General features: G+C 34.3%; 1 protein-coding gene across 2 annotated transcripts; it reads right to left on the reverse strand.

The window, feature by feature from the left end:
• Nucleotides 1–1,310: 1,310 nt before the first annotated feature.
• LOC144571514 (CBL-interacting protein kinase 24-like) lies at nucleotides 1,311–8,478 on the reverse strand. 2 transcript variants are annotated; one of them, XM_078320838.1, is made up of 14 exons: nucleotides 8,060–8,478; nucleotides 7,879–7,941; nucleotides 7,000–7,071; nucleotides 6,541–6,648; nucleotides 6,388–6,462; nucleotides 6,252–6,305; nucleotides 5,986–6,111; nucleotides 5,776–5,865; nucleotides 5,561–5,683; nucleotides 5,320–5,439; nucleotides 4,506–4,622; nucleotides 4,200–4,256; nucleotides 4,026–4,100; nucleotides 1,311–1,739 (listed from the first exon to the last, which is right to left on the reverse strand). In XM_078320838.1, exons 1-14 carry the CDS (start codon nucleotides 8,249–8,251, stop codon nucleotides 1,641–1,643), a joined length of 1,371 nt encoding a protein of 456 aa, XP_078176964.1. In that variant the 5' UTR covers nucleotides 8,252–8,478; the 3' UTR covers nucleotides 1,311–1,640. The 2 variants fall into 2 exon arrangements, with proteins under 2 accessions (XP_078176964.1, XP_078176965.1); XM_078320839.1 differs by lacking the exon at nucleotides 7,879–7,941 and having other exon boundaries at nucleotides 8,060–8,469.
• Nucleotides 8,479–11,702: the final 3,224 nt, after the last annotated feature.

Here is an 11,702-nt window from a genome sequence, read left to right on the forward strand (position 1 = left end):
TAGAATAGTTATAATAGGGAATTCAAACCTTTTATTTTATTAGAATAGATTATTTTTAAGAGTTTTGAGATTTGACTATTTTAATAAGATAAACGATAATTATTCTTGATTTGACTATTCTAGCTTATTTTTATTTTGTAGCCAAACACACAAGTACATTAATTCTCGAGAAGTTCTTGCGCAAATGGGAAGTTTGTGATTTGTTTCTTCAACTCTTTTAGCAATTCCATAAGATATTGTCATGTTTAATTTAAACTGGTTTAAGAGAATCTAAAATTCATACAAGAAGAGCTTTAGAAACTTAAAAAAGAAATTCGAAACATTTCTTCTTAGTTCTCACTTATCCGCACGAAGGAATTAGAATTCACGACAAGTATCACCAAGTTGAAGAAGGCAACTAATAACATGAATTAAACAAGCAAAACCAAATGTTCATATAATTAAATTGATTATGGCAACATGCAAACCTTAGAATAGTACTAGTGATGTGAACGGATGAACCATGACGTGGCAGAAAGAAGGCCGCTTATTACCCCCGACTAATTTTTTTTTAATTAGGGACACCGTAATTGACTTGCAGTCCCAAATTAATTTGTCTCGCTACAGTAATAAGTGGCGAGATCGAAGCATGATTTCATATAGCGTGTGAGTAAATTAAAAGGCAGTCTTATGGTTTTGAATAGTGTTGTAAAAAAGGTTGTTTAGGTCGATTAATCAGTCGATTAGTTGTTACTAGTGATCAAACCATCACAGATTTTTCTAATTAATTGACAATTGATTTCAATCATAACCGATTATTTATGATTAATCGATTAGCAGTACCTGTCCGTCTAACAAATGCATAATGTTATTTACGTTCTGATATAGTACCATAGTGGAATTACCAAGTTACGTAAGAACATGAAGAAGGTTAAGATACAAAACCATGTCTCCTTAATGATATACTCATTTTATCACTCGAAAGTCAAAACGTGTTATCCGTTGTCTGTGAACGCGTTAGTACATCAAATTGTCGGATGCCGGACAGAAAGTAAAAGGAAGGTTGGTACGTGTCTATCAGACTATCCTTGAAGAAAAGAAAAAAAAAGAGAAACGAGTACCCATGAAATTTCAGAATCAACTGACATTGCCACTAGCCTCACTGTTGAATCTCAAAATAAAAAAGGATCTCCTATATAAAAATCTAGCGCAGTACCTACTTCAAAAGCAGAAAGCCGGATAGGAGGTACTCAAGGTGATTTTAACAAGATACTTGTAACAAAGTTTCGTGTTTGAGCAAAAAGGACAAATTCCAATGCTAAGAGAGTACATGAACACAATAATAAAATTATATCAGCCAAGGAGTCACCATTGTGAGAAGTTTTCTATATTCTTCAAATATCATTTACAAAAGGCTCACCATACCGCTCTTTGTTAGAGCAAAGTAAGAACTCAAGGAGCAAAACCCGAACACATTCTATCATACAATAAATCTAACACACCCTCCCGCATTATCAGTTGTTACCAAAAAAACCTTGCAAATCAACCACACTTAGACCTTATGTCCATGACTACTAAGCTTAGCTAGTCTTATTTAGGTTTTATCTACACTGACGAATGCAACAAGGACAAGTGAATTTTGACATATTGATTTTGAGTGATTAGCAAGTTGTGGGGCGTAGCAAAGCAGGTCGATATTCTCTCTCTGTTTTAGGCTTCCATATTAAATGCTCCAGCTTACTGCACAGCTGCTTGTAAAACTGCATTGCATAGATATAACATCTTTATAATAACAAGCTTCATATTCACTTGCTGGGGTAGTGTTCAGGCCAACCATTGCAATTGGTTGGTCACAATTTGAGTCTGGATTTCTTGAGTCTGACTGGGTCCCTGCCTGTTAGTGCTTTAGTAGTTACTTCTTATTATAAGAAAAAACCAACTATGTTTTATTTGATAATTGTGTTGCTTGTATTGGGTCCCTTTTAGGCTTCTAGACCAATAGTAGTAACTTGAGATTAAAATTTCTAGTTTCAATTGTTAGGTCTTTTAACTACTGCTTTGTTAAAAATTTTAGCCTAGGGCCTCCATGGCTCCATGTCAAGTTGAAATTCCGGACTGCACAATTCAGTAGCCCAGACAATACTTATACCCATAACCATAAGTAACCCAAAAAGACACATAGTTTAACAATTTAGTAACACCGGCCAATAATAATTTCCGACCTTGACCGGTCAAAACCCAAAAAGACACATACATTAACACATAGTTTGACAATTTAGTTTAATGATTCCAGATCTAGGTTTCTTTAATAAGGGAGCAAGAAATTACAAGTAAAACAACATAAAATGTAATAAGGCTTGAAATTGTAACATATAATTTAAAATATATTTTTTTAGCAAATTAAAAGTGACACAGATATGAGTAGAAATATATCTTAAGCTAACCAAGCTCTTTGGTGAGCTTGACTCCAAAACTTATCAGAGACTTCAATCGACGAATCCAAACCGTTTAAACCGATCTACTTTACTAGTGATGCATTTACATGCCAAAACATATCATAATGACTTCAAATGACAAATCCAAACCGTTGGAACCGATCTACTTCACAAGTGATGCTTTTACATGTGAAATTTATAATTTTTGAATTAATTTAGTACAAAGTCAAGCAGTAAAAAAAACAATGCAAAATGAACCTATTAAAATTAACTTATAAACCTTCTTTTTACCGCTTGACTTTATACTAAATTAATTCAAAAATTATAAATTTCACATGTAAAAGCATTACTTGTGAAGTAGATCGGTTCCAACAGTTTGGATTTGTCATTTGAAGTCATTATGATATGTTTTGGAGATAAGCTCACCAAGGATTGGTATATATATAATATCAGGGTAAAGTTCTACTCCATATATATATAATATCAGTGTAAATTTCGTCGAAGGTCACTAAACTTTGCCTTTTGTCAAGAATTGGTCACTCAAGTTTGATTTGTTCCCCATTGAACTTCTCATTTGTAACAATCAAGTCACTATTTCCATCTAAAATACTAACAAAATGCATGGAGATGGGTGACCATATTCCATTAGTAATTTAGACAGAAATAGTGACGGAGTTACTTGATTGGAACAGATGAAAAATTCAATGGCTACAGAGGAACAAAGTAAACTTGAGTGACCAATTCGTGACGAAAGGCGAAATTTAGTGACCTCAGACGAAATTTAGCGTATATTATCAATTCACATCTGCTGCCACAATTCTCATAGCATTATCATGTCATTATTCCCTCTCCACCATCTGAGCAGTTCAGATAACACCAAATAATCCAGTATCATTAAATGGGGCAACTCAGAGATAGATCGGATTACCAATCTAGATCAAACTAATGACATAATGGTGCAGCGACAGATGTGTACTCCAGAATACCACTGTTTTTTCTTTGATTGAAAACAATAGTGAGTTAAATAATATTTAGAGGAGATGATTTGTGGAAATCGGACTATTGCAAATTGCACAACAAAAAATTGTGCATTTGTGCTTGTGCCAGTCCCCTCTAAAAAAATTAACAGCAGTGCATCAGGGTTTGTAAACATGGAGATGTGTTGTTGCATTGTGAATTACTAATAGTAGAGATTATATGGAGTGTGCCACATAACTCATAATTGCCCATGAAGTATGAAGGATTTGCACATGGAGCATGCATTTTGATAGATGCATATGTAAAAGTTTATCGATGGCATACCTTGAATGATTACCAAGTGCTAATAGGTGAAGTTAAGAATTGCTCAAAACCTATGTTTGGCTTTAGTGTGCAATTTTGATTTGAGCGGGGCCAATAATTTTTTTTAACAGAGAGCTTTCTTTGGTGTTATAAGTTTTGAGAATGGAAAAACAGTTTCTGATAAGGAGCTTGGTCCCAGCTAGACCCTCCCCGCCCTGGTCTATGGATTCAGATCTGGTCCTACCAACCATTGCCACCGCAATGAGAGTGTTAGAATGAAATAAGGCCATTTTGCCTCAGATAATGAATTTATAGAATAATGATGAAAACCTTGTGATATTCTAAAGTGTCCCCGGCAACTTTACGAACATCAGTCATGAATAGAGAAGGTGCAACTTCATAAACCTGTTAAAAATAACTTAGAAAAAAAGTAAGGAAAGAGAGCAAAGTGCAATGCAAACTCAGCACAGCAAAAATTTAAGAAGGGCAACTTTAATAAGTTACCTCAAGAACAACAGCAAATTGGCCCAATTTATTGAAGGCCACTCCCTCTAATCTCATCTGCCAAAGAAACTCATAATTTAAAATAGAAAGACAAGAAAGAATTCAAGAAATCAGCAAATATTTTTTTAGAGCATTTGTCGGATGGTATTCTTTCTGCAGGGACTTGTACAATATGTCAACATCACAGTAAAGCTTGGTCCAAGTTTCAAGTATAATTAACAATAGAGAAAAAAAGAATTAAAACTAAAATTACATCATCAAGCCACGACAAAAAGTAAGAAAAGAAAAAATAAAAATCCAGATTACCTTGTAATTTTGAGCATGTACTTTAAGACCCATGGATTCAGCAACTGCTGCAATGGTCTCTATTATTGTTTTTGCTGGTTCCCTTGAGACAAAACGTGTTTGCCGCTTCACATACTCCTATCAAAAGTTTATCAGATTATTGCAGCTATATTGCACTCCCAACTAACATGATAAATCAGATACTGGTTTTCTAGAAAGAAGGTAAGAGAAACAAAACGAGAAAGCATCACATGCTAGTTCAAAGAGAAATTTCTTGGGATACTTCGATCGCAAATCCACTATAGCTGCGACTAATGGATCGTGTCTACCTAACAGAAAAAAAAATATTCACAAAAACAGAGTTGCCAAAAGTCTGACCTGACTGAAACACACCAGAAACCTAATTTAGACTGAAATATTATGAAAAATACGGATGAAAGTGGGTGGATTGCAATTAGTGCTATCTTGAATTCATATAGAGGGAGGTACAGAGTCAGAAATATTTATGGAATTGTGGTTTCGATGAATAATCCTATCTGTGCATATTTTAGGACAAGGATACAGTTAACAAATTTTTTATTATATTAGTCTATTTCTATGCCCATCACACCACTATTCAATTACTGTAGTTGGGTACTTCGTCATTATATAACCTAGATTATTTTACTCCATATGATATAATACTATTATATAGGTCAGCTGACAGATAATAATACAACCGAACTAAACCACAGATAACCCAATCCAAAGCAATTTGGCACGAAATTGACTCGAACATAACCCAAGCAATGTCATGCCACATTCATAGGAAACAATATAAGGTTATTTATAGTACCTGCTGCCGATCAAAAAGGACAGAAAGATCTAAGCCCTGAGAAAGAGTTATCATCTCAAATGCATTCATAATCAAAGGGCCACTGTCGTTATTTGCTGTTTGCTCGGTTACAAATTGGTCCTTCATTTATAAAAAAATATTAAAAATTCAATCACACGATGAAAAAAAAATAAAATAAATAACATAAGTAGAAGAAACTTTAGATATGCACAGAGAAACTTGAAGTCCAAACAAAACCAACCTCAATATCATTAAAAACGGCATTAATATCATCAAGGCTAACTTCTTCATCTTCACCAGATCTATTTCGTACATAATTGTTCTTGAACCATGCATCATTTCTAATCCCTTCTATGCGAATACGCTGGAGTGAGAAAGAAAAATCCATAATTACACTACACCATGCAATAATAGCAACAAATATACAAAACGGAAGTATGGAGATCTAACACTCACAGTTGATGGATTAGGATCAAGGATTTGCTTAATCAATAACTTTGCTCCTGGAGAAAACCAAGGCGGGAAGGAGAACTCTGCTGCCTTTATCTACAGACAAACATGAGAGTTTTCAAATTCTATAAGCTACTTTGGGTCTAAATAAACAAACAAACTAACCTCAGATTATATCTTTTAACTTTATCACAAAACAGGAACATGAAAGGAAACCTTTTTATACAAAGCCGGAAGATCAGTTTCATCAAAGGGAAGATACCCGGCCATCAAAACAAATAAAATAACTCCGCACGACCATACATCTGCAGCTGATCCCTCATATCCATCCTTGCTTAGCACCTACAAGTGTAGAGTATCAGGATGAAAAATTCAACTTTTTTTATTCCAATTCCACTTTCCATTTCTCTGAATTCAGATGTCCATTAATGTCATAAGTACTGTACCAAATAAAATTTGATAAAAATAATGCATATGTTTACCTCAGGAGCAACATAGTTTGGTGTTCCACAAGTTGTATGTAGTAAGTCAACACCCTACATAAGATAGATTATAGTAAATGATAAATCTGAGAGAAATGAGAACAATTAGAAATGAAATGCGGGGTAAGAGGCTTACTTGTTGAGGCAATGCACTGAGACCAAAGTCAGAAACTTTTACATTCCCACTTGAATCTAAAAGAAGATTTTCAGGCTACAAAAAAATAACACTACATCAGAATATAGATAGAAATACTTGTTTGCTACTTTAATTGAGGGAAAAAATGGAAACCTTGAGGTCACGGTGAAAGACTCCCTTGCTGTGACAATAATCAATAGCATCAATAAGTTGCTGAAAATACCTCCTGGCTTCGTGCTCTGGAAGCTTCCCTCGGTGAACCTATGACATCGTGTGGAATTAAAACAAAACCAACGACTCAGAAAAAAAAAAAACACAGTAAAAAAGAAAGTGTTGCTGCAATTGTTCAATCAAAGACAAGTGCAAGCCAGGTAAAAACTAAAGGAGAAAAATGTACTCAAGATATTCTCCTAGGTTTATTTTTATTACTTCAATCTTCATTTTTCTCTTTTTAAAGAAGGCCTATATAACTTGACTCCACCTTTAAACTTGTTTACTCAAAGGGCTTTTGACATGCCACCTCAGCAACTTGAAAATTCCAGAAGCACCTGATTTGCTGATTGAGTAGTACTAGAGATCATTTTGTACTAGGAAAACAAGAAGAAGACTTACTATTCTATCAAAGAGTTCACCACCAGTAACAAGCTCCAAGATGATGTATATCTTTGTCTGGCTGGCCAGAACCTAACCGAAGTAAAGTAAACCCAAATGAAATTTACGTTTGCCAAATTAAGAAAAAAAATGTCTCGTGCAATTTACAGTGGCAGAGGTGGATAGGAAGCAGTTGACCTCACTCAAATTTACAAAATTAACTTGCAAAAATAGATACTTGAATACTCACAAATATTTAGCCATCCTGATAAAATTCTCCAACCAGAAGTGACAATATACATCACACTGGTTTAGGTCAGATTGAGTACTGGTACGGATAGTAACCAAAGAGATACCAGTACATTATTTTTACCAATTTGTTGCTTAGCTTTTGTTAAATGAGGAGGATTCAAATGCCTCCATTTTTTAATTTTATAATAACAAAAAAATATATAATTTAAATGTCAAAGCAAAACTGTTAGATATGATCTATATTATTTTCTCTAAATGTGCATAAAAATTGTCATTTTTCGATTTTGGTTTTATATGAATCAATAAGTTGAAAAATCAATGTCCATAATTTATCCATATAGGTGTATTTTTGCAAGCTCTTGATGCTAATCGAAACAAAACCAAAATACCATGATCTTTTACGTGTGCATAGAGAAAGCGATATATTACATATCTAACGATTTTATTTTGACACTTGAGTTTTAAATTTTAAGTTATTTTAGTTCTAAAAACGGAAGTATCATGGAGGCACAAGATATGAAGGCATTTGAACCCTCCTCTTGTTTAATATACAATCAAGTTCTCAAATAGCTTCAAAACAACCCTCACTAAGCAACACACAACAAACCGAAACAATAGAAACGTGACAAACAACATAGCTGAAATTACCTCATACAGTCTGACAATATAAGGATGACGCACAATCTTCATAATCGATATCTCCCTCTTGATCTTTTCAAACATACATTAGTCACAAGGTATGAGATCCCAAGAGAACATTAAATATTAGAGAGAGAGAGAGAGAGAGAGGGAGAGAGGGAGAGAGGGAGAGAGGGAGAGAGGGAGAGACCTGATGAACCATCTTATGCTTGAGGATGGTGGATTTGGCGAGGACTTTGATGGCGACGGCGTTGTCGGTGTCAGTGTCGACTGCGAACTTGACCTTGGCAAACGTGCCCTCGCCAATCGTCCGCCCCATCTCATACTTCCCCACTCTCTTCATCCCCTTCCCCCTTGATCCCCCTCCTCGATCTACGCTCATGTCCCCTCCGCCTATTGCTCCACCCCAACAACTTACTATTTTGTAAACAATTCAAGTTGAGGTTTCTATCTCTCTCTTTTCGATTCTCGGGAGATGATCGTCGTTGTTGCTGCTGGAATTTGTCCTAGGTTTGAATTGCCCAATAAAATGAAGGCATGAAGGAAGTCATCGCTTTCCTTCGCGCTTTCATTTTTTTTTTTTTTTTTTCTGTACGAATTGTAGCGAGGCAGCTGAGACCTGAGAGAGGTACGTCCTCGTCCAGTCAACGGAACAGAACAGGAAAGGGTTGACTTTGCCCTCTCGAGGAATTTATTCGACGGTCCTAGCATATATAAACCGTCCATTTCAGATCAGAACGATCTAAGACCCCTTGGATTGAATATTAGTCTGCTCGCCAATTGAAGAAGATCAATGACCAAAAGCTAAGATTACAAAGGGCGAATGATCAATTGAAGAAGATCAATTGAATATTAGACGAGGACCCTGGTCTTGGTTTAGAAGGGTTGGACCTAGCTGATTATTTGAGTGAAGAGCCGTTATTGATGTTATTGATTGTGCTGTTGGTCTTCTGTCCAGTATTTCATCTTCATTAGCTAGTGCCTCCTCTTCTACTGATATAGTCATTTCTGATTTCATTTAGTATTACTATTTCATGTTATGCTAGTATGCTTTTGTTGTTAGTTTGTTTTTTTAAAACTTTTTTGGTTATTAGGTGTCGATAGATTGTATGCTAGTGCTTTATTTTGGACATGTTGTATAAACTTTTTGTTTCGTAATGAAACCGGTGGTAAAATACCACTTTTGTCAAAAAAAAAAAAAAAAAACAAAGGGTGAATGAAATAGACGGCCAGCATCTGGTAATGACTTTTCCAGTGAACTTTAGACTGAACGGAGTTTAACAAAAGCAGGTAAAAGAGTCCTACTACAAAATCGAGATCGTCCCCGTCCCGGGCCATAATGACGACAACAAACAGAATTTTAATTAATCTAGATTAGTTGATTTAACGACTGATGCTGTGATGCGATAGATTAACGTACCTTATCGCTTATATTTTGACGTTGCGCCGAGTAGGAAGCATCTTGTTTTTTTTTCTTTGGGAGTGCTATTTTGAGGGAATAAATTCTATTTTTGAGTGCTCAGATAATTCTTTTGCTTTTAATACAATTTTGCTTTTTATTAGATACTTTCTTATTCTAGTTCTAATTAATTCCTACTATCACTTATGGAAGGGGAATTAATGCCTACACAATATGAAGTTTTATTTTTTGTTTAAATAATTAATATTATTAATTCGGAACTGAATTCTCTGCCCCCAGAGTCACTGCGTGTGGGTCCAAGGTGGGCCTCTAGTTCAAAAATTAAAAGTGACCAACTCCACACACATTGACTGAGGGGGCAGGAAATTCAAAGTCTATGAATTCTACCTAATAAAGTGAAATTAGAAACAAAATTATACATGTACAAATCTATATTGATTCAAATTTAGAACAGTTCCAAAGAAACTTTCTAAATAATTTATTGAGATTAGTCAAAAAAATTAATGGTAAAACAAATTCTTCTCTATTTTATCAAAAAAAAAATATTTTAATAAAAAAATGGTCAAATTTGATTACTTCCAATATGTACAATTAAACCAATTTTTTTAAAAACCATTTCTCAAAAAATGATAAATCAAAAGGCCATGATTCTGTGGAATTTCGAAAAATAGCATGGCCGCATTTAGGGAAAGCAGCCACTTTTCTGGTGGCCGCATCTAGGGGATGCGGCCACGGCCTCATCCCATAGATGCAACCTGCAAAAAAGGTGGCCGCACCTAGGGGATGCGGCCGTGTCAAAATTTGAATTTTTCATAAAATGTGATGTTTTGGTTTATTATTTTTTGGGTTATGATATTTTTAAAAATTTCGGACAATTAAAATTATGAAAATATATATAACATGTTACATTTTGAAACCTTTTCAATTGAAGAGTCATTGACTAATCTTTGAAAGTTCATAATCCTTACAAAATTCTCTCAGTATTCTATTATTAATTACAAAAGATAATTTCATTTTGTGGATATCATTTGTTGTACAGGTGTGCGCAAATGGATTCAATCCAGATTGGATAGTGATAAAAATATATTTGTATTTGTTTTTATTTTTTAATACAGATATAGATACAAATTAGATACTAAATAGATACGGATACAAATTAGATATTAATCGGACATGAATACATATCGGATATTAAACTGACAGAATAATATTTTTTCAATGTTAAACTTGTTATCTTCTTATAAGATATATATCTCATTGACAAAACTTAATAGCCAACATAAGTAAAATTTTAATTAATAGATACTTACAAAATAAAAATATTCCTCTCTAAATATATATGACTCTAAAATAAGAGAATAAAAAAAATACAAATACGATACATTATCTGTAACCGTATCGAATCTACACAAATGGATATTTGAAAAGTTAAAAAAAAAATACAAATACGAATAATTATAATTATCCGTATTTATATATGTGTTGGCTTGTGGGAGCTCTTGACTTATCTGTTTGACTAGATTTGCAAAACATATATAATTACATTTTACAGTTTTTCTTCTTGAGTATCTGTGCAGGTTCATGACGAGTGAAGGATTAGTAATTACACATCAAGAATGATTTAATACATTGCAATACAACATCATGGATGTAGTCATGAAGCACAAGACGCTGGATAGCAAAAGTATTAACTCAAGATTAAGGATAATGTATATGTAAAATTGGTAACATAAGCTTAAGATTGACCTAAGTGAGGCCTACCGTTGTCACTGTCACACCCCGAGACAACCCGCCACGTATTTATATGTAAGGCGTGTGCACATCACATATATTATCAATAATAAATACTCATGCAACATTTAAAAGTCAAACGAGTCTTCTAACATTACAAATAGTTTGAGTAGATTACACACATTCAACATGAGATCAAGACAAACATGACAAACAAACCGATAATTGTCATGTTAGTCAATGTATCAACTTTTAAAGAGAAAATAAAGTTTAATTAAAAAGAAAATGAAAAGATACTTGAGCTATCTGCTCGTTGATCTCCAGATCCACGTTCCTTCTATTTGTGCTCCATGTCGGCCTCATTATTTTCTGAAACTCACGTAAAAGTGGAAACGGGTGAGAGATCGAACAGTCTCTAAGTATGGGATTTAGTTCCAGTCCCGGAATTTATCAAATTAACTTATTAACACAGACTAGATATTAAAATTGTATCCTCACTTGTAATCTTACTAATGCATATTTTAAACACACATACACACACACACTAGCACAAATACACTTCTTTAGTTATCTTTCATGTTTTTAACTGCCTCACCAGGGGGACTCAAACCCCACTAGATCTTAGCAGTGCCACTAGACGGGGACTCGAACCACCGCTAGATCTTCTTTGCCTCACCAAGGG

This window comes from Carex rostrata, chromosome 19, assembly GCF_964058835.1.
Source record: "Carex rostrata chromosome 19, lpCarRost1.2, whole genome shotgun sequence".
NCBI lineage: Eukaryota > Viridiplantae > Streptophyta > Magnoliopsida > Poales > Cyperaceae > Carex > Carex rostrata.

Bases quoted from the DNA above. Each gene is read 5' to 3' on its own strand.
- LOC144571514 (XM_078320838.1), bottom strand. From the start codon at position 8,251: ATGAGCGTAGATCGAGGAGGGGGATCAAGGGGGAAGGGGATGAAGAGA. The intron at 5,866-5,985 runs GTTTCCTTTCAT...GTTTGTCTGTAG, and splicing joins TTCCGGCTTTGTATAAAAAG to ATAAAGGCAGCAGAGTTCTC. The intron at 4,101-4,199 runs GTAACTTATTAA...TATTTTTAACAG, and splicing joins AATTTGCTGTTGTTCTTGAG to GTTTATGAAGTTGCACCTTC.